This window comes from Corapipo altera, unplaced genomic scaffold (assembly GCF_003945725.1).
Source record: "Corapipo altera isolate COAL_440 unplaced genomic scaffold, ASM394572v1 95, whole genome shotgun sequence".
Taxonomy (NCBI): Eukaryota; Metazoa; Chordata; class Aves; order Passeriformes; family Pipridae; genus Corapipo; species Corapipo altera.
The window spans coordinates 2,101,833-2,123,264 of NW_020884947.1; the positions used below are offsets into that span (position 1 = coordinate 2,101,833).

A 21,432-nucleotide genomic window follows, 5' to 3' on the forward strand; every position below is an offset into this window, starting at 1 on the left:
AAGCACTCGAATATTATTCACTGGGTGAATAATTCTGTGGGCCTCTGTTAACACTGGTAGGACACTTATGTAGAATAAACCAGGGCTAAGTATGTAGGACACGGTGCTGGTCTGAGCCTGGAGATGGTCTACATGTTCTTTGCCATCATGACCGTGTTCATGCCAGTGATGCTGGAGATTTCCGTACCCCTCCAGCAATTATTCACCAGCTCAGTGGCTGAATTCCCATGATCCCCCTGGGAACAGGGTAACAAGCTCAACAGGAGAATGCTCTGGCATGGCTGTTGCTCTGTGATCCTATAATGTATCCTGTCACGGTGGATTTGGTGCAATAAAATACATAGAACAAGAAACGTTTTCAAATTAACCTGAAGAGAGAAATGCGTGGAGCACTGCTGTCTCTCTGCTTGTTAACATGCCAAATACAGCTTGTCCGGCTTGAAAAGGGAAAAATATGATCTGCTTAGAAATGAGCCTTAGTCCATTCCAGCACCGGGCTGTGAAGCAATCCTGAAAAGCCTCTTGGGGATTGCCAGGGTTCAGGGTACTGTGAGGAATCTCTTACTGGTGGTACTGAAATCATGTGCCTCAAGCCCGCAGTGGAGGGGAGTCCCAGTGGGATTTTAGTTGTGTGGTGAATGTTTCTACTGCTGCAGGATGAAGGAAAAGGATGATGATGGGGGGATGCATGCACACCCCACCAGAGCAGTTCCTTGGGAGGCTCCTGAACACTTCGGTGTTTTGAAAAGCAGGATTGTGGGAAGCTATTGCTGGGGAAAAAACACAGGCGAAGAGAAATAAATGGATGGAATGTCCTGGAGCCAGGACCCAGCACCCTGTGAGGTGACATTGGATCCCTCACCACACTCACCCTCCCACAGGCACTGTGGGCCTTTGGTGCCTGGGAGCAGTCCCCAGCAGCAGTACTGCAGCAGCACCTGGAAACAGTCACTGACACTGAGGAGGGCACCAGCCAGGCCCTAGGTTGGCTTGGAGTTTTTTGGGGCCATAAGCAGCTCAGTAATAGCCCACCACCCTCTACATCCTCGTCTTTTCGTGCCTGAAAAATAAATAACTTGAGAGCTGCATGCGTTAAAACAAAAATAAAACGTTTCCAGGCTCAGCCAGAAACAAGTATTGATGTCTAAGAGGAGCAGACAGCTGATGGAAATACTGACACACTTAAGCACTTGGAGCTGCGAACCACACAGAAAGTGAATTATTGCTGGGATGAGCCAAGCAGCTACAGAGATGAAGTATCTTATCCTTATAAGTGAATACATACAAAAACATTTTAGCATTGCTGGGCCAACTGCTCCTCATTGTGGAAGGTGTTTCCTGGCTGGTTCCTGCCTTTTTGCTCTTCTGAACAGCTTAAAAATCGCCTCTTTTTCTGTATGTTTGCTACCGGCAGCAGTGATGCTGCTGCAAAAGCTAATCTCCATCAGATGCATTTCTTGGTGATTCTCAACTCATTACTGCCTTGACTAAATGAATAAATGGTCAAATTTTAGTCATATCTTGGAAACCCACAACCCAGACTGCCACCTTCTCTCAAAGAACCCGTTAAAGCTGCAAACATGTTAATCCCTGCTCTGCTGGCAAGTGGCAGAGTGGGCTCCTGTAACCCCTATGTGAGTTAACTCCCTGGTAATTTATACCCTTCCACCTCCATTACCCAGTTTTATTGCTAAGCCTTATGATGTCATATGGTCTGGAATATCCCTTGGGTCAATTGGGGCCAGCTGTCCTGGCTGTGTCCCCTCCCAGTTCCTTGTGTCTGGATACTTGGCCTCAGAGGGGGCAACTTCATGGCTCCTTCATGTCTTGGTGTCTCTTGTTGTAAAGGTGTTGGAAACATGAGGCACTTGCCAGCTGGAAGGCAGGAAGGGTCTCTGGGCACCCTGTGAGGAGAGATGTGAGCTCTGGTTCCTTGCTCTAAACTCCAGCTGTTTTCAACATGGAAATGAGACTGTCTATGCTTTTGGATTTATTTCTGTATTTGAAAGCTATATAAGGAATGACAGTAACATTTTGTTCTCCAAGGTCACAGTTGGGCAAAGTGCTTAAAAGCGTTTGAGTGCACATTTAAATACTTTGTGGAGATTTCCAGTTTAGGTCCTGCTTACTTTTTAAGGTATAGACACATAAACTGAAATTTGAAAGACAGTTTAGAGAAGTGAGATTAAGACCATTCTCCTTTTAATTCACCGCTACATATTCCCAGATATTACTTCTGGTCAGTAGGAATAAAGTCACAAGAACCAAATTGTGCATCACAATATCTGCTGGACACTAACTGAGACGATTTGAGGGTAGAGATGCCAAAATAAACTTGTCAGAAACAAGAGATGATGCTTCATTCCACAGAAGAAGCTTGAGAACCCAGTTCCTCTGCTGAGTCTAAAGTGACCTTCCTCTTAACTTCAGCATTCTCTATATACATTTTATAAAAATAGTTTGTTGCTAGAGTTATTTGCTTTTAAATGGCTAAGCAGTACAGTTTGGCTTGTGCTTAGTCTGGGCTTGTTCCTGTTCGGTAGGTTTATAATACAAAAGCCAAAATATACAAGTCTTGATCATTTGGCAAACATCTTTGGTAAAACTGTGTGTTCAGTGTAGAGGGATTGTGCAGCTGTGTGGGGCTTGTTTTCCAGTAGATTAAAGTAGCAGGAGGTTCCATCAGAGTCTACAAAGTTAGATCAGTACCCAGTCCTGCAAGTGTAAAGCTCTACTCAGGGCTTTTTAATTTGAAGCCAAAATTGGTAACAGTGAAAAAAATCTGTATAGTCTAGAGGAAGGAAGAAAAAAACTTGAATCAGTTAAGCCAGAATATTTCTCAACCATATTTTCCCCAAGGGTATAGCCGAGTTGGGAAGAGACCATGGGTGAACACTCAGTGTTCCAATGAGTGCTGGTCTGATAGGAAGGAGATGCTGGATGAAGCTGAGTTTTCTTTTTTGATTTACTAAAAGCATATGCTTTCAGGGAAAATCTTGTTTTAAAAGGAAAAAAAACCAAAAACCAACACTCCAAACCTTTGACTGTATGAATACCTCAAAATTCTGGCCAAACCCTGAAATATTTGAGTTGGAATTGCTGCTGAGGTATCAGAGGAAAGGTTCTTTGTAACCCCAACGAGTGTGGGCTTTGCCTCCTGCAAGACGGTACCTCCCATGAAATACCACATTTTCAGGCTCCCAGAATTCCTTAATTCTACCCTGCAAGGCTATTGACTGAAACATTTTTACTTTTTTAATCTTTACATTTACACGAGAATAAAAACGTGCGTGACAAGAAAAGCAATACATTTTTTTCTTATAACTTGCTCCAACTCTTTCACTTCAAGGCAAAAGAGCAGCTTGAAGCCAATAATACATCCTCAGGTATTCGTAGCTGCTGTAATTGCATTGATTTCACAGCAGAGTTATAGCCTATGAATATGTCTTTGGTTCTGCACTTCTTTGTTGCACAGAGCGTTACTTTAACAGGGAGCTAGTACTGGGTTCATTTATTTTACCTATTCCGGCCTGCATCTTCTGTCCAGCCTTCCACATGTTTTCTTCAACCCACAGACGTTGCCTTTGGGTCACCCAGAGTCAGCTGAGAAATTTGGTTTGTCCCCAGTCCTCTTCCTTGTGTCCTGTCCTTGCTGGGTCTCGTAGGGTTTGTGGATGGATTCATGGGAATAAACAAATGGAGATCCAGAGAGTGAACTGTGAACTTGTCAGCACACACTTATTTCTACCAGATCTCCCCCCACTCCCCAGCACTGCGTGTTACAGTGACCCCTGTGCAGAGGTCTGTGCTGTTTGTTGTGATGCACCTGGTGGGGTGCCCATGTTTTGGTCACTACAGGGGCAAATCTATCCCTGTAGATCAGGCAGAGACCTGACTGCAGTGTCACAGTTGCCACTTTGACATTGCTACCTGCCCAGGGCAGGCAAGGCTTACCTCTGGCAAGGAGAAGGTCTGGGCCCATGGAAGCATCAGTAGGACAAATATAAGAAATGTTTCTTTTTTAAATGCCTTTTCTGTCTCTTTGTACTTGCTTTTATTTGTTCATTTCCATTTCTTTCTCCCTTTGCAGAATACTTGAGGAGCGAGACCGCCTTTCTGGAAGAGTTGGTGTTTGGAAATGGAGATACCATTGAACTTTCCTGTAACACCCAAGGCTCTTCTGTGTCCGTTTTCTGGTTTAAAGATGGTATTGGGATTTCACCTACCAACAGAACTCATATTGGACAAAAACTGTTGAAGATAATCAATGTGTCATATGATGACTCAGGGCTGTACAGTTGCAAGCCAAGGCATTCCAACGAAATCCTGGGAAACTTTACAGTCAGAGTTACAGGTATGTGCAGAAATACAGCTGCCTCAGTGATTTTTTAATTTTTTATTCATTTATTTATTTTATTTTTTCCCTTTCACGTGTTCAGCACAGATGGTGATTTGTGGCGTTTGTCTGTACTTGGTAGGTCTCTACCTCTCTGGTAACTGCTGACAGTGATTAGACTGACAAAACAAACCAATTGAAGAATGCTTGTGTGTCCATACCAAATGTTAAAGCTTGATGTTAATACTGAGAGAGACTTAGAAACGGGGTTAGTCAGATTAAACCCCAAATCCCCCCTAACACTCAAATAGATGCAATGTGCCCCAACGATACGCCTTTGAAGTCTTTTGTGAGTGAATGAACTGTGGCTCAGGGAGGTTAGATGACATTTTCCAGTTTATGTGACAAATCAGTGGCAGAATTATATGTAAAAACTCAGAGTTCTTGAAAACTGTTTCTCTGTTGTAGCTGATAAAATTCTGCCCTCCATCTCTGTTATCACAAGTTACTAGTTGTTTCAAAAGTAGCTTATCTGTAAACTGTGTGTACCTCAAAGAAGTGCTTCATCTAAGTTACTTGTTGGGATTCATATATTGCAAACAAGTGCTGTGTTGGCAAAGCACATGCTGTCATTTGCTTGGCCACATTTTTTGTCATCAGGACAATAGGGCAAGACAGCTACAAGCTGCCGAAACCTGCATCACTAAACAGAGAGTGCCAGAAAAATCTGTTGTTTCCAGATAGCTAAGGTCATCTCCATGATTTCAGGCTGATGCATTGGTAGATGGATACTCAGCATCTGCATACTCTGCATCTGCGAGCAGATAGAAAACCGTCTGATGACATAGATTAAACGCCTGAGTTTTTGGAAGAATTAGTCCCTTGTGAATCTAAGATTTTGAAAACTTTCCTATGCCCTTGTGCTGTTGGAGCTTTTTCAAGCATCCTTGAATAGTAGGTCTTTGCTCCAGAAATTGAGTTCCCTCAGAAAGTAATGGTCTCTGTCTGAAAACCAAACACAGAGATGTTTGTGATTGAGAATCGCATCCACTCCATAAAGAGCTTTCTCGTGCCAGCAATAGGATTTTGTGTAAGTGAATCAAACCATCGTGAGAATAAAAGCTTGTTTCAGCAAGCCTTTACCAACATCTGCTTTTCATTGAATGTTACTGGAGATTGCTGTGAATGCTTCAAGGTCATATCAATTAAATGGTTAAAGAAGTATTTGGCCCTTGAAAGGCTTTCTTTAACTAGGTACGATTATTGGAACTATCCAAGGAACTGCAGGTTGTTAGAAATGTTTCTCTCTCTGTTTTTTTCTAAGTGACATTAAAATGCTTTTGAGTTCAAGGGGCAGCAGGGAGGCAGGAGAGGGCAGCTGGTTACACGCTCAAATGAAACAGCTGCCAACCCCAAAAGTTCGTAAAGTGAGAAATTGTTTTTAATAGTGGAAGGACTGATAATCCTCTGCTTTAAAAAAGTTTAAGCCCCTGTATTTTTCCTCTTCGCTAATAATAGCTAATAACAGCTTAAGAACTAGAGAGTAACCTGAACCTGCTTTCTGACAGCATTATGAGTCTTTGATTCTATTAGCCCACTGTCATTACCACCAAAGTGCTGGTAATGTGGGAGTCTCTGTTTTAGCTGTCAGCAGCACTCGTTTTAAACTTTGAAGCCCTGCTTTCTGTGGCAATAGTGGCGCCTCTCGTATGCTCAGATATTTCTTCATAATTAGTATTGGTTGCTCAGCGTGGCACTGCAGAGATGAGATTGTTATCGGAGATCAGTGGTTTGTGTTTCCAATTCTTAAAGGTAACACCGGCAGTTAACTCAGGTGTCTGGTCAGGTGTTTATGTGGATACCTGATGTTTGGGGCTGGAGTTGTTCTCTATGTTAAAGTGGTTTAAATCTGTACTAACAAACTGGAATTACTCTAATCTGTTTTCTTAAGTGAGTGAAACTAGGTTAGGTGAGTTTGGGATAGCCAGTCTACACGTAAGTTCCATTTTCAGAGATGCTTTCAGATTCCAGGGGCATAAGAGGATTTTCAACACAGAGCCATGAGATCTGAGTCTGCAACAAATTGACTGTTCTGCATTGTGCACAGTGAGATGCTTGATGCTGGAAGTAGAGCAAGGAGATGCTGGAGCTGGCATTTCAGGGCTGAGAACCAGGTTGATTAATCTCTTTAAATTTTCTGGTCTCTTTAAAATGCCTCCCTTGACAGACAAGGGCTTGAGTGTTTTGCTAGTTTACAAAAGTAAACGTACTGTCCCCTTAAAACCTGAGCACTTGGAGAGGATCACAAGTGGAGGCTGCATGCCCAAACTGATCTCCAGCCCTGTTGGCAGAAGCTCTGTTTCTGCAACCATTTAATGCACAGAACAGCCTTTGGATTTAGTGGCCAAGCAGCATCCCTGTGATGAGCACGGACTGCAGGCTGGTACCAGCCAACAGAACTTTCAAAATACCCAAGGCTAAACATTACAAAACAGGTGACTAAACAGATTAAGCCCCTTTCCATTCATAATTAAGGCCTTTTTGAGAATATAATCTAGCAGTTCTTGCTGATGCCAGTACTCGACAATTTCTGCAAAAGATTGCTATTTAAGTAAATCATAAACAAATAGTTTATAATTTTTAGTCACCTTTTGAAAAAGGTGATGTTACAGTAACCTGAACAGGACAGTAGCTATGAACATGGGATATTTGGTCTTAAAATTTAAGCTGCACCTCTTATCTTAAACACAAGCAAGGGCAAAGACTTCTCTCAACCTTGTGAAAATGTTTTTGAGTTAGTTTAAAAATTGCTTCTACTCCCTGGTCCTGATGCATTCATTGGAAAGCAGAAGTGAACTTTAATCACATGTTAATATATGGGTAACCAAATCTGAGAGTGCAGAGCTGAGAACGTGCTGGTTTCTCTGTCAGTGCTGGTGGGGATTTGGCTCAGTGTCTGCCTTCGCCAGGACTTGAGTAAACCTGCTGGATCAGCCGAAACACCTAAACATCCACTTCACTTTCAGCAAGCCCCATGGCATTTCCCTAGTTCTGCTGCCAGCAGGACCTCAACTTTGGATTTGCAGTTAAGATACGTGCTTGAAGTCGTCTTTGAGACTTTGCCAAAGAGAAGGTGGAAAGCACAATGTGCCCCTGCAGTCTAAAGCAGGGAGATGGCTCCTGTGTTACTTGATTCTGTGGATGCTGAATATGGGTCTGGAAGGTCCTTCCAGATTCTGCAGAGAAAAAGTATTTGTTGTTGCCTTTCCTTCTTTTTTTCCCCTCCTCTTCCCTCACCTCCCCCCCCTCCCCTTTTTTTTTTTGCCTTTGCATTTTTACCTCTACTGAGCTGGTCGGAGAACAGCAGAAAACTCAAATGCATCTCAAAATAAAGGATGTTCTGCCTGGCTTGATCTAAAGTAGTGCTTTGCATTTCTGGCCACATGTTGAACACTCAGAAAGTTTCCTGTTTTCTGGTATTTGAGGCCAAGTTCTTTTGCCACTGTCTCAGAATATAAAGGCTGCTGGGTTGATAGCGTTTTGCCTTTATTTAAAAGAGAAATTCCTGGAGATTACATAAAGTCAGTGATGTTAAATCTTCAAGACTGAGTACAGTACTGAACTGTACTAAATAGTGTAGACTAAATCAAACACTAAGCTGATATTTGATAATGGGATTTACATTTACAGTAGTCATTTGGTGGAGGGAAGAGGGACTGAGACTTTATTGTGGACAGCTTGGAGAAGGTGAGATATTAGACCACATTAAAAGAAATAGTTCAGGATGTTTTGGAAAGATATAGATGGAAAATTCCCACCTGTTAACCTGTATTCAGTTACAGCCTCAAGGTGCCTCTGTGGGAGGAATACAACCCAAGGGAGCTGGTTCATGGAGTAGCCATCAAAATGTCAATGGAAAAAGAGGTTTGATTGCAAGGAGAAGTTCAAAAGCTTTGGTCTTAGTGGTTGAACAAGGAATTAACGAAGGGAGACATGGCAGGGGTATATTGAGTTAAAAGAAAAATGCAGGGAAAGTGAATTAGAAATGCTGACCTGTAGCTTTGAGACATAGCTCAAATAAAAAGTCTTCACAGTGAATGCTAGAGGGGAAAAAAAAAAGCAGTCAGACAGCTTGTTCTGCGAAAAGAAACTTTGCATTTTGGAATATCTTTTGTATTTATTAGGAGAACAGCATTTCACACAGGAAGAAGTATTTGGCATGGGACCCCAGTTTCTGGCTGCAGAGCACTGGTAAACTCATGACACCTCTCTCCCAGTTCAGAAAGCTCCTGGCTGGTTGTCCCTGGCCCAGCAGTATCAGAGGGATAGGCTGGTGGAGCTGCAGGGAAGGGTGACCCATCAGTTGATTGTCCTCCCTTGCTGGAACCCACCATGACACCAACAGCCTCGTCCAGCATGATGTCCCCACATACCATCCTCTTTCTGCTTCACTTCTTTTTCTGTCTTCTCCCAGATTCCCCTTCGTCGGGTGATGATGAAGATGATGATGATGAGTCAGAAGATACAGGTAATTTGTTTTTCTGGGGTACAGAGACCTTTTCTTTCAAGGGGTGCAGCTCATCTGGATGTTCACGTGGTTGGACAGCAGCTCGTTCTTTGTGTTGAAGTCAGTGACCTTAGGGTGGTACCATGATGATGTTTATCTAAAAATTTAGAAATAGCTGCCAGAGTGGTATAGCTGCTGTGGAATCCTACAGCAGCAGTTGTGTATTTTGGAGACTCAGTGCTGCAAATCTGAATTGATGAGTAGTTATAAATCCTCCTTGCATGCAAATCCAGACAAACCCTCTTACAATATTTATTTTTTTTTTTACTACACTGACATTACACCAGTGTTGTACCATTTCAAACCTTGGGCTGCTTTACTTTTAACTGTTCTGATTCTGGTCCTTACCAGCATCTTGGCTGGAATCAGAGCATAAAATTTACACTAGCCAAGGGGCAAATTTACTGATGCCATAAGTGAGAGCAACCCCTTTGGATTTACTGGCTTTTTCTTTTGCTCATGTGGAGAAGGGAGTCCCAGGACAGAGCCTCTCAGTGCTTTCACTCTGAATCTCTTTCAAACCTAGTGCTGGTTTCTTTAAGTGCAATAGCATTAATCAGGATCATTACATGCTTCAGAGGCATTAGCGTTGCATTTTATTCTGCTCTTTATATTTCTGCAAAGTGAGCTGCCTGGGTGTATGTGTTTTTAATAAATAAATGTCTTGTATTTGAACTCCTAATCAGCTATGTACACTGGCAGAAGTTCAACACGACTGGAAAATCTCTCCTGCCCATAGTGTTGGACATGCAGGACTCTTTCAAACGTAATAAGTTCATAGCGCTGTCATACAGTATGTGGGCAGTAATGGTAAGTTACAGTGCCAGGAGACCCATCAGCAGCAGTTAGTGGTTTTCTGATAGCTTCTAATTAAGAACCGGACCCTGGGAGGTGACAAGCACCTTTGCAGAGCTGCTCAAGGCTCCTGGTGCCTGCTGAAACATGGTACAGGCATAGGGAAGGTCTGGTTTGGTCAGGATTTGTTCCTGCTGCAGAGCAGCTTCTGATGAGCACAACTAATCGTTCAGTACATTTTTTTTATGTGGTCTGTAGAGAACTCGATCTCTTAGCAACAGGTATCACAAAACATCAGCTGGTTTATGGTACAGAAAGACGTTTTTCTTCACTGAAAAGGAAAACACACGTTTCTCCACATGTATTTATAGCCTGTTTTCTGGGTCTTCTTGACTTCGGGCTGTCTCTTTTTTTAGACCTGATGGCTGACTTTCCTTAAGGGTCTCATTGTAGAAAGTGGGATTCTCTTCTGCTTTAAAAATGGTTGGTTAGCTTAACGTGTCTGTGTGGTGAAACCTCACGGCATTTTGTGACATGGATGTGCTTTATGTTGCTTTCTTTGACATCAGATCCTCCATCTGACCTTTGCATATCTCTTGAATCTGGGGAGCCATGGTGTTAACCCTGGTACCACCACTGTTGGGACATCCCACCAGGAATAGGGGCTGCAGGACCATCCCAGGCAGGCAGACACAATGTAGCCGGTGCCACATCCTCTGGACAGCACAAAGGCCTGGGTCGTCCATCTCCTGTGGCAAAATGTGCCCTACTAATGAGGTGTACGAGCCCCTTCATGGCCATCAGACATAGCCAGTCAGTAGTTAGAGGATGAAAGGCAACAAACACAGTTTCATGCAAAAGAAAAATATCATAGAATCATAGGATGGTCAGGGTTGGAAGGGACCTTGAAGATCATCTAGTCAATATAACTGATAGTGTTTCATATTTAGGGGTCGTTAATTCATCCAGGACCGGCTCATTGGATGTTACCATACGAGAGAGTTTTTTATCCTCGTATAATGGAGGGCTTGGAATGCTGGTTCCCATAGCGTCATGAGTTTGAAGCCAATCTTACTAGTTTTAGGGTTTTGATGAGCTGGAAATACTAAAGCAAGAGGATGAGAGGAAATTTGTCCTAAAAGAAGTTAATATTTGGTTCAAAAAGTCTTGGAGAGCATGGAGACAGGCCCTCCACATGGAGTGGCCTGCTCTGCTCACCGTCCTTCAGGCTTCCTCTCTGAAGGGCAGTACAGAAACGGGGCACCCCTTAGGGATGGGCAGCAGAAAAGTATAAGGAGGAACTTCAGTGCCTTCAAATCATCAGCCTGTTTGTTGCAACCTTGTCACAAACCATGATTTGCCTTTGCAAAAAGAGGCTTTCCAATACCTCTGTTCTCTACAGCTGTTTTTCCTGGCCTTGAAACAAAAACAAAACTCCCTTTTCACACGCTGCACTTCTGCCCCAGTGCTCCCTACCCCTCTGTATCTGTTTGTTTGGAGCCCCCACTGCGCAGCTCCAGCACCTTCAAAGAGCCCCTATAATCTCCAATTAAATCTGGCTGTGTCCTAGGAGGCGTCAGCTGGGGAAATTACACAATTAGGGTTGATTCTGTCTGCCACAGAATTTGGTGGCAGCTCCTAATTGCTAAATGAGCGCTCGGTTGTATTAATTATTCCAAGTATCGCTCTCAGTTTTTTTTAATTGGTCATTCCAGTTGGATGGGTGGCCGGTGTCTTTGACGAACAAAATGGACCATCAGGCTTAGTGTTTGATGATGGGAAAGGGCCTGTGATAATGTTTGTGGGTCCCCCTTTTTTTTTTTTCCACACCTGCACATGCAAAACCATTGCTGGTAATTAATTTAGAGAGAGCAGCTCTAGAAATTTTTCCTGTCTTTCATCCTTCCTCTTTTCCCGCTCCCAAAAGTCTCTGGAGCTTTGCAAGCTTTGCTTGAAAAGAAGAGCTAGCAACATTTTCAGCCCCTTAAAAAGTGGTAATGAAAGGACTCAGGGCAGAGCAAACCAAAAGCAGGGATGTTTTGTTCGCTGCTCCGGCAAGTGAGAACAAAGGCACTGTTTTCAATGTGTAGACGCTTTCTTCCAGTTCCAGTTTGACTGGAGAGAGGTACCCTGTTTGAGTCTTGGCACATTAATCCAGGGGTGCCCAGCCCTGGCAAGCCCTGAATCTCACAGAAGAGCACCCAAATGAAGGGAAAGCACTCAGGGAAGAAGCTGTGTCTAATTGCAGGAGGCAGGAGTGAATCCTGCCTTTGCTCCATATGGAGAATATCCCCAGCTGGAAACTTTCCTGGACTCCTTGCTTGTCTCTGATGTCTGATAGCAAAATCTCCCTTGGCTTCAGTGACAACATTTGCAGCCAGTGAGTTGATGGGTCTCCTGTGAGATTCAGACTCATCTTTTGAGTGAGAAAATGGGGTAAAACATCACCCTGCAGCACACACAACTGGTGTGGAAAGGGTAAGGATCCCAAAAAGCACAGCACAAGGAGGCCCCCGGTCCTGGCAGGGTGACCATGCGATCCAGTTACACCCCAGTGCCCAGTGAGTGTCACCAGCACCAAAAAATGGAATTTATTGTAGGCAGATATGTTAATCAGACAACAAACAGCAGGTTATTTGTCTGCCCTCCCTAGTGGCAGCAAAGGGGGACTTTTCCATCTGTGCCTGGCCTTTCCCATAACTCTCCCCTGTAGCCCTGTGAAGTCCCCAGGAAATCGGGGTGCATCACCAAAAGGAAACGTTTGGACAGAAAACATCCCATGCTTCAGAAACCAGAGACCATATGTCTCCCAACGTGGTTTTTGGAGCTCCCTCCTCTTCAGCCTTCACAACACCACCCCAAGTGTCCTCCTCCACGTTTACTCCCCTGCTGCTGCCTGGGGTTTTGCCCAGCCTTTGCTTGGTTTCTGCCCTTTCCAATTCATCTGATAGCACAAGCATTTTACCATCAAGACCTGCACTCTTCAGGGAATGCACTCACTCTTCTAACATTTTTTGAGGATATTCCACATTTTTGTTCAGTTCTACCATATGGAATGGTAGATGTCTACCTAATGTCCCAGTTTGGCACACATTTTCACGTAGTATTTGAGGCCTCCCCTGGATGTGTCATGTGTTCAGAGCGAAGTTTTTAGCTGGGATTTTGCAGGAGCATGGGAATTGCGGGGATTCCTCCTTTTGTTGCTGTTTGTGCCAGCCGTTCCCCTGCCGTATCCGGTGCCATCCTGGCAAGAAAAGGGCCCTTAAGCAGTTTCGTTGTTTAAAAAATGAGGCGCGTACGCGGGATGGGTGAGCACAGATCCCTCTGATACGTGGGGCTGACTCTGATAGGCATCACAGAGCATTGTGCAAGGGAGGCTGAGGGCAGATGCAAACCCTCAGTACTGGATTTCCCTCCCTGGGACAGCATTACTGAGACACTTACATCCAGTTGCAGAGGTGTGAAATCAGATAAACCATGAGAGTGATGTCTTTAGCAAGTGGAGGGCCTTCTAGATGTAGCTCCTGACATCCAGTTCCTCGTGGTCAGGTGGGCTTTGCAAGGACAGAGGACCATGAGGAGAGTGTTAGTAGGTGCTAAAAATAGGTGGGTGCACGGATTGCGCTGGCTGAACCTTATGACCTTACCTGCAATATCCCTGGAGCTGGAATGCAGCAGGGAGCCTGTATGGGGGACACTGGGGACTTAAACTAAGGTGGGATCATCACTGACTTACCTGGAATTGCAAGGAAATGTGTGTCATGGAGCCAAATGCACTAGGGCTAAGTACACCTGGGGAGCGCTGGAGAAAGGAGGGAGCTCCTGTGCATCTCAGAGGCATTCAGCAAGAGGTACAACTTTGTACACAGTTGTCATTAAGGGGAGGGGTATTACAGAGGCTTCGGAGTAGCGCTGAGATGGGGCTGTGATGCTGGATGGTGATGATCCTGTACATCGTCACTGCTGCAGGAGAGACCAGCAGTGATGCTTTCCCAACAGCCTTGGCAGCCATTGTGTTCTCCAAGACAGTTCTTGAAGGGCCAGCACCTTCAGTTTGTCTTGGCCAGAAGCACACAAGTCTCTGCAACCAGGGGGTTTGGGTGCTCCGTGTCTGAGTGCTTCCTGCACATCTGGAGGAGATGCCATTTACCCTCCTTGGCCTCCTTTTTGCTATTTTATAGCCCAAACGCTGCCCTCCCCCGCTGCCAAACACATTGCCCCCATCTCCCTTTGGCCTCAGCGTGGAGCACAGATCTGGGGGGCTGGATGTGGCCCCAGTGTGGCAGGAGGAACACAGCATGTACAGCTCTGCAGTGTTTCCTTAAGCAGAAATGAAAGCTCAGGAGGCTTTTTTAAAAAACTTTTTCTTTCTTCTAAGTATAATGAGTTTACCGCTGCTGCTGCCTTAATTTGGAGTTAATATGTAATGTTTGTAACACAGCCAAGGAACTTAGTTGTACTTGAGGCAGATTATAAAAAGTATCTCATGCTAACACTGGTGTTTTAAAACTTATCCCTGTTCAAAGGTAACATGAATCTTTAAAACTAAAATCACTCGTACTTACAGAACATAAACATGATAAACCAGTTTGGCGCTGGCGCGTTTTTTTCTTTCCTTCCCTTAAGGAGGCTACGTTTGTACTCAGTGAGGAGGAACATTTTCCAGTGCACTCAGCTCACAGTTTTTCTCTGCTCCCTTGCTGGCCCATCAGCATTCTTTTACAGTTCTGACATCTTTCTGCTGTTTATGCTTCTTGGCTACTATTGTCTGTATCTTTTTACGTGCTGAAGCCAGGTTCTCATCCTGATCTGGGATAACTCTACTTGTTGATTTAAAAGCAGCCACTTCAGATTTATACTGGCATTACCAAGACAAGAACCTGGTCATGAACCTTTCATCACAAAACCAAAATGCAAACACCCTGTCTATGTCTATGAGAGTCATTTAGCTGGAAAGCATTTCTGTGTCATTTATCTTGACTGCAGCAGGTAGCAATTTAACTGTCACTCCACACATGCCAAATCCTCCTCAAATGCATCTGCTCACCAGCTGATATCCTCTGTGGCAGAAAGGGGCCTGTTCAACTTGGTTTTTCCTTTCTCAGGTGTCCCCTTCTGGACCCGGCCAGATAAGATGGAGAAGAAGCTGCTGGCAGTTCCCGCCGCCAACACCGTTCGCTTCCGATGCCCAGCGGGTGGAAACCCAACTCCTTCCATCTACTGGCTGAAAAACGGCAAGGAGTTCAAAGGGGAGCATAGGATTGGGGGCATTAAGGTAAGGACTTGGTTTGGATCTCAGTTTTTGTTAGTAGTTTTCTACCTACTAGAAAATTGTATTTCACAGTGATTAAAGTTGATGGGTGTAAGAGTGCTGTCCTGACTGTGTAGAAAGAAGGGTGGTTCCTGCACCCTTAGGAATTGCTTGACATCAGAGTTTTAAAAAGGACTGCTGTCCTTTGGGACTGAAGGCTAATTCCTTCTGAGTTTGTCTATAGTGGTCATTCAGGGAGTAGGTAGAAGTGGGACTGGGTTTATGGTTGAATTGTGAACAGTGATAAAAATGCAAGAGCAGAAACTTCTGTCCTACTTTCTGGAGATTAGCCCAGTGCATTGAGATGTGTTAGACCAAGCTGTAGCTACTCCCAGCTTTCAAGGAAAACCTATTCAGTATCCTTTGAAGGTATAGGAAGGACCTCACCAAAGAGCTGGACACTCATGCTGGTAGTCATTAACATTTTTGTGGTATAAATCACTGACCCGTGGTCAAGTGTTGGATTCCCTTGTAGCCAGAGTAATAGCATCTGCTTCTTGGCTGCTCCCTCCTTCCTTTCTACCATGAGGTGTTCTGGAAAATGCTCTGGCTCATGTTTATAGATGGAGCTCAGGGACACTAAACCTTAATGCAGTCAAACTATTTAATTAACCATAAGTTTCTGTGCTACTGTATATGATGAATATGGCAGGTTTTTAAAAGGAAAATCAACTTTTCTCTGACTTTGTTGTTGTTGTTATTACTTAAGGTGACAGTAAGACTCTTTTCGTCTTTTTTTATTTGAGGAGAACAAAACTGGCAGCAGCTGATTATAACAAAATCATCATAGCAGGAGGGACTCCTAAGCAACAATTTTTGTCTGCACTGTGCCAGCCCTGATATATCCCTGGGCTGCTGCTCAGGAGAGAAGGTGACTTGTAGGAAAGCACTTTCATCAGTACTTGGAATAACTGTGTGCTGATGCCTGCCACATCCGTTGTGTTTTGAAGGGGCACCAGGCATGCAAAGCGTGCCGTGCTCCAGAAACCAGAGAAGGATTCAAAAAAGCCCTCCCTCCCTGCAGTTTTGGGCTGTTTCTTTCCTGTTAGCTCAGACCTGTTCCTGAAAGAGCCTTTTGTGATTGCTTCAGTGAAGGCTTTGAAGCTCCCTCCTCAGTCCTGTCTCTACTCCAACCAGGATGAGGCTGAGAGCATGCTCAGGTTTGGATCTTCTGAAGAGTTATGGAGGAAAAAGAAGTGGGGAGTCAACTCCTGTGGGTAAACTGCTTTTCGGCAGATGACATTCACAAAGCACAAGCATCTTTTACTAATTGCAGTCTGTAAGGATCATCATGAAGTGTTTTCAGGCTTGCGTGCGCCATTCCAACGGCTTTTCACTAAACTATGTGACATCAGCTGCACTAAATTATGCTTGCAGAATAAAATCTAAAGCTGAAAGCAATTCCCCTACCCACTTTCCAGGAGTTTTAATCTGTCTTTGAGTTTAAATTGACACGTTTCATCCTCTGCAACATGGTAGTGAGTCTTTGGCATCGCTGTGCTTTGTGTCTCTAGGGACACCTTCCAGCAACAAGCCAATGCTTAAAAGAGCTTTTGAAGGCAATGTCAGGCCAATTACAGGAAGATTGGTTTAAGCTCTCTATCTATCTAGGTGTAGTTCTTTGTCCCATTCTTGGTATAAAGACATCTTTCTCTCTCTGTAATTTTCCTTCCTTTATTAGCTTGCTTTTGCTCATGGGCCGCGGTTAGATGTAAGTAGTCTAGTATAAATCTCATCCAGTATAAATATACTGATAGGTATCAGCTGAGATTTGAACCAGAAAAGGAGATTGAAAACCTGCTCGGTATCTCATGTATTTAAGATTTAAATTCCCTGTTACAACTTAACTTCATAACAGGATTAGGCAGCTTGAAAAGAATGGGCAAGATCCAGATCTGGCAGAGTTTGGTTGGCTTACTTCATCTCGAGGTCTGGTCTTAACCCAGAAATCCCTGAGCTGGGAATGTTCTCATTTGTTTTCAGTGCGTGGAAGAGTTTAAATGTTGATTGTGAGAAGTCTCACAATGAAAGCTGACCACTCTTCCACATCTGATGCTTGCACATGGCATTTAGACCCTGTGTGACTGCTGGGCGTAAAGCCTGCAAGAGAGAAGGGTGAGTGTTGAAAACATGAAGGGCAGGCTAACCTGGTTTTGTTACAGTTCATCCTTAACTGGTAAAGAAATTCATATGACTCATCATATGAAATTTCCCAAAGAGCATTAATGGTTAAATCCTTGTTGGAATCTCTAATATCGTAAGCCTGTGTGTGTTAAATGACCCTAGAAGGGAAGATTGAGGGGGAGGGGAGATGGAGGATTATCCCTTCCCCAGACCATTGCACTAACTTGCATACCAGTCTGGCAAACACAAGGTTCCAAGTGTGTCTGCAAATGTTTGTTTCACAAGGAGCCAAGAATGACAACACCAAATAAACCAGAGGGATTTCCAGTATCTCACCCACTTGATTAATATCTACACTAAGTCACTTCATGTTTCTAGTATTCTTTCAAGTGCAGTGACTATTCTAACTTGGGAACATCCCATTTTATTATCCTTTAAAACTGTCAGTCTCAACCTTAAAAAAACAAATTTGTTGCTTCTCGAAGGGTTTCCGAACAAGTTCTACCCCATAAGTCTGTGACCCCAGATTCTTCTCCCTGTTCAGAGTCCAAAGTCCCCATCACAAACCTGAGGAAGTTCTTTGAAAGTGTCATATAAGTGCATCCTTAGTAAAACACCTAAATTGGACCTGATTTTATAATACAGGTCTGACTAGGGAATCATCCATGTGCCTGGAGCCCCATTTCCTTGAAGTAGCTCCTAGGGGTTCGACATGCAAACACTTTGCAATGCTGAAAAGTGGATTAAAAGAGGCCTTTAGACACAACTGTGAGACAAGCCAGTATGGAAATGAGCCACTGAACAGCCACAGATTTGCACTGAAACTTCTGAGACAGTCTGGTATGTTCAGCTGTGAACTTGGGGTCCAGGCTCTCTGTTATCAGAGCTTCTCTTACCCTGTAATTGCCACACAGTTACAGAGATGCAGCAAATGGGATGTTGCTCTACAAAAGGTGTAATGTTGGTTGTGCATTGAGCTCTTCCATTTGTGCTGTCCTGGGTGGGCAGAGGTGCAGTCAGACGTGACCAGAGATCTACCACAGCTGAGATGTGTGTACAGACTGTTTAGTCCCAGCCTCTTGTTACATATAACCTGAAATGAAAGGAAATGCTATATTCAGTGGTCTCTGAGAAGTGGGGTGCTCAGCAGTGCTGTTTTCAGGGATGCAGAGATCTACAGAGCTTTGTTAAAATGACTTTTGCTTGCGCATCTTGCAACTAAGCTGTCTAGTCCTATGATTTTAAACCTTCTCTTTGCAAAATTCTGGCTTTGATTGCAACTTAGCCCTTTAAAGGGAAGCATGTGGATGCAATTTATATGTAGCACAAGAGGTTAAATGACTTCATATTTGAGTTCACCTGCTGCAGCAAGAAACCTCCAGGAGCAATTACACCCTTGTTTTTTCCATCAGCCCTTGACATACTATAGCACAGTGCTATTGTAATCTCCTGCTTCTGTGTCCTTGGGGTCACCTTCAAAACATTTAATAAAGTTAAATGTTCTGCTTTGGGCGGCAGAAGGCATCAAATTAATATCCAGAGATTTGGAGAGCTTTCATACACTATGCCCCCTGAAGTCATCTTTGTTACTGTTGGTTGCTTTCTGTATTAATTCAAGATTTGCTTTCCGTATCCGTTATTTCCTTTAAAATCATTAGAGACAAACATTCTAGCTGAGATCACAGGGCAGCAGGTCAAGGTGGAGACATGGGTTGTGCTTTCCCTTCTGCTACCGAACAGCCCTTCTTAACATGAGCCACATCCAGAAAACCAACTAGTATAGAACTCTGTGCCAAAATAGAAGGGCTGACCAAGCATCCTAGGGACCAGACTTGAGGCTGGACATGTTTTCTCCTGTTTCTTATAGGGAATTTAGGAGACTAACTCGGTTATAGACACACCTTTCTGTTCAGACAGATGCAGTGACTTGTTGCCTCTATAACACACACATTTTAAAATATAGTATAGGTGGGGTGAGAAGTATGATTTTATTGTTTATAGTCTTCTTATGGATTATATGTAGCAGTTGGTAAAAATTCTACAGCAGTTGGTAAAGGTCTACAACTGAGAGTCCAATGTTTTGAGCTGACAGAGCCTCTGGACCAGAGTGGCAGAGGGGACCAGCAGATTGGAGTTATCTTACCTGATGCCTTCTGAAGTCGGTATTCTAATGAGAGGTGCCATGTTCAGCTGTCAACTGGTTTTATTATTGTGGTTATTGTGGAAGCATGTAGAAGTCCCCACTGAAATCTTGTCTTCCGTTGTTTTTTGCATTGGTCTTAATGCCTTTTCTCAGACTTTAATGACCCTTGTAATGGGTCCTTGTGATGTTCAGGCCTACTCTGGAGTCCATTCATGCTGGCCAAATATGTAGAAGCCCACTGATTGTTCATTGGTTTGAATGGTCTGGTGATGAGGATGCTTGACCATGAACTTGGTTTGTTTTCTTCTAGTTGCGACACCAGCAGTGGAGCCTGGTGATGGAGAGTGTTGTGCCGTCAGATCGAGGGAATTACACCTGTGTTGTGGAGAACAAATACGGAAGCATTAGGCACACGTACCAGCTTGATGTATTAGGTGAGATTTCACTGTTTTCTCTCTACAGCTGATCTGTGGTGGTGGTGTTGAATAGCTTCATGATAGGGTATGGGAAGCAGGAGCTTAGTTTCTTTCCCAAGGTACTGGATCATGTGTCTTCTAAAAGCAACAACAAACTTCTTTTTGGCCAATAATTCAGGCTCAGAACTATGATCAGTAAATTACTTAGCCAGTCTACAGAGGGACCAGAAAAGGAATGGCAGGGCTGAAGTGCCTCTTCTGTTCCCTGGTGGTTCTTCTCTGTTTGGCTTGAGAAGCACCAGGTAGGGCAGTGGTCAGGACACCTGTGGGGGACAAAACTTTTTTGCACCCTTTCTGCTGAAAAGCCAGCAGATAGAGGTTTCAGAGGAGAATACTGGCTGGAAGAAGGACAAGTAAAAGGATTTCTTCTCTTTTCTGTTTTTCAGAAAGGTCACCCCACCGACCCATCCTGCAAGCAGGGCTCCCTGCCAACCAGACTGTGGTGGTAGGGAGCAATGTGGAGTTTCACTGCAAGGTCTACAGTGATGCCCAGCCTCATATCCAGTGGCTGAAACACGTGGAAGTCAATGGCAGCAAGTATGGACCCGATGGGACCCCATATGTCACGGTGCTGAAGGTTGGTACATGCTCCTTCTTCTCGCCCTCAGGGCAGTCCTTCTGTAAGTCTGCGCCATGGAACACTCTGCATTTTGGAGGGAATACAGCAAGAATGTCCTAGAATCGATGTTCCAAACTCTTCTGTTTGCCAGAGATAACACTACTACTGTAGTGGCAGAGATAAGCAAAGTAGTTGAAAGAGCTGAGGTAATTGTGAGAAATGCAGCATAATAAAGGAGCTGTCAGATTGCACTTGACCTAAAATTGTAAAAATAACCTTTTTTTACAGCTTCAATAGAGGTATTTTCAGGGCTTGTTAAAATAAAAGGCTCCCAACTAAAACACATTCATCCTGTTCCAAATAAGCATACTGCAACATGCACATACTAAATAATGCTGAACAACCAACACCTGAGAGCCAAGATGGTCTTGTTCCACCCGCTAACATTTGTGAACGTTGCTATGATCCGTGCTCAGGAAACCTTTTTTTTTTTATTTGAATAAAAACTCACATAGTAAGACTTTACTTTGCTAAAATGCTTTCTTGAAAGGGAACTTGCAGATTACAGCTAGAACAAAGCCAGAGGGTCTGGTTCTCCTCAACCAATATAAATATAAGAAGTAGGGAATAGAAAGTGAAAAGACATTGGACCTCAAAAATCCGTTTTCTTTTTAAATAATTAAGGACATTATGTGTTGGTGTTTATTAAAATATATAGGGTAAAATGGAGTTTTTCTGACTCTGCAGTTCATGCTGAAAGCAGATTTTATCTCTGCGGCTTCAAGCTGAGGTTGTCCTGTGTGTGGACATTCCCCATGCTCATTCTGCTGCGCACACCCTTCTTCTCTTTGTATGAAGTTTAAAAAAAAACACTTATCAGACAGTATCTACAAAACTGTAACTCAGCCAGATACATGATAATAAAAGCCAGAGACCCTGGAAATAATTACACAGATCCAAATAACAGATTGGTTGGAAGAAATGGTTGGAGACAGTTCTTCAGGACTGGCAACATGTGCTTTTCACAAGTTGATAAAACTTTTTATTTCTCGCCATCTCTCCAAATGTGTTTGAATTATGCATATTTGAATTTCCCCCTGGTTTCACAGCCCAGTACCAAG

General features: G+C 43.7%; 1 protein-coding gene across 5 annotated transcripts in view; it reads left to right on the forward strand.

Annotated features, from left to right (window-relative positions):
* The window catches only part of FGFR3 (fibroblast growth factor receptor 3), a 53,482-nt gene that overhangs the window by 16,558 nt on the left and 15,492 nt on the right, over positions 1-21,432 (forward strand). For all 5 annotated transcript variants that reach the window (XM_027662681.1, XM_027662682.1, XM_027662683.1 and 2 more), the window contains exons 2-6: positions 4,091-4,354; positions 8,811-8,864; positions 14,804-14,973; positions 19,587-19,710; positions 20,139-20,329. In XM_027662681.1, coding sequence (XP_027518482.1) covers positions 4,091-4,354; positions 8,811-8,864; positions 14,804-14,973; positions 19,587-19,710; positions 20,139-20,329 — 803 coding nt within the window. The remainder of the gene's footprint in view (positions 1-4,090; positions 4,355-8,810; positions 8,865-14,803; positions 14,974-19,586; positions 19,711-20,138; positions 20,330-21,432) is intronic.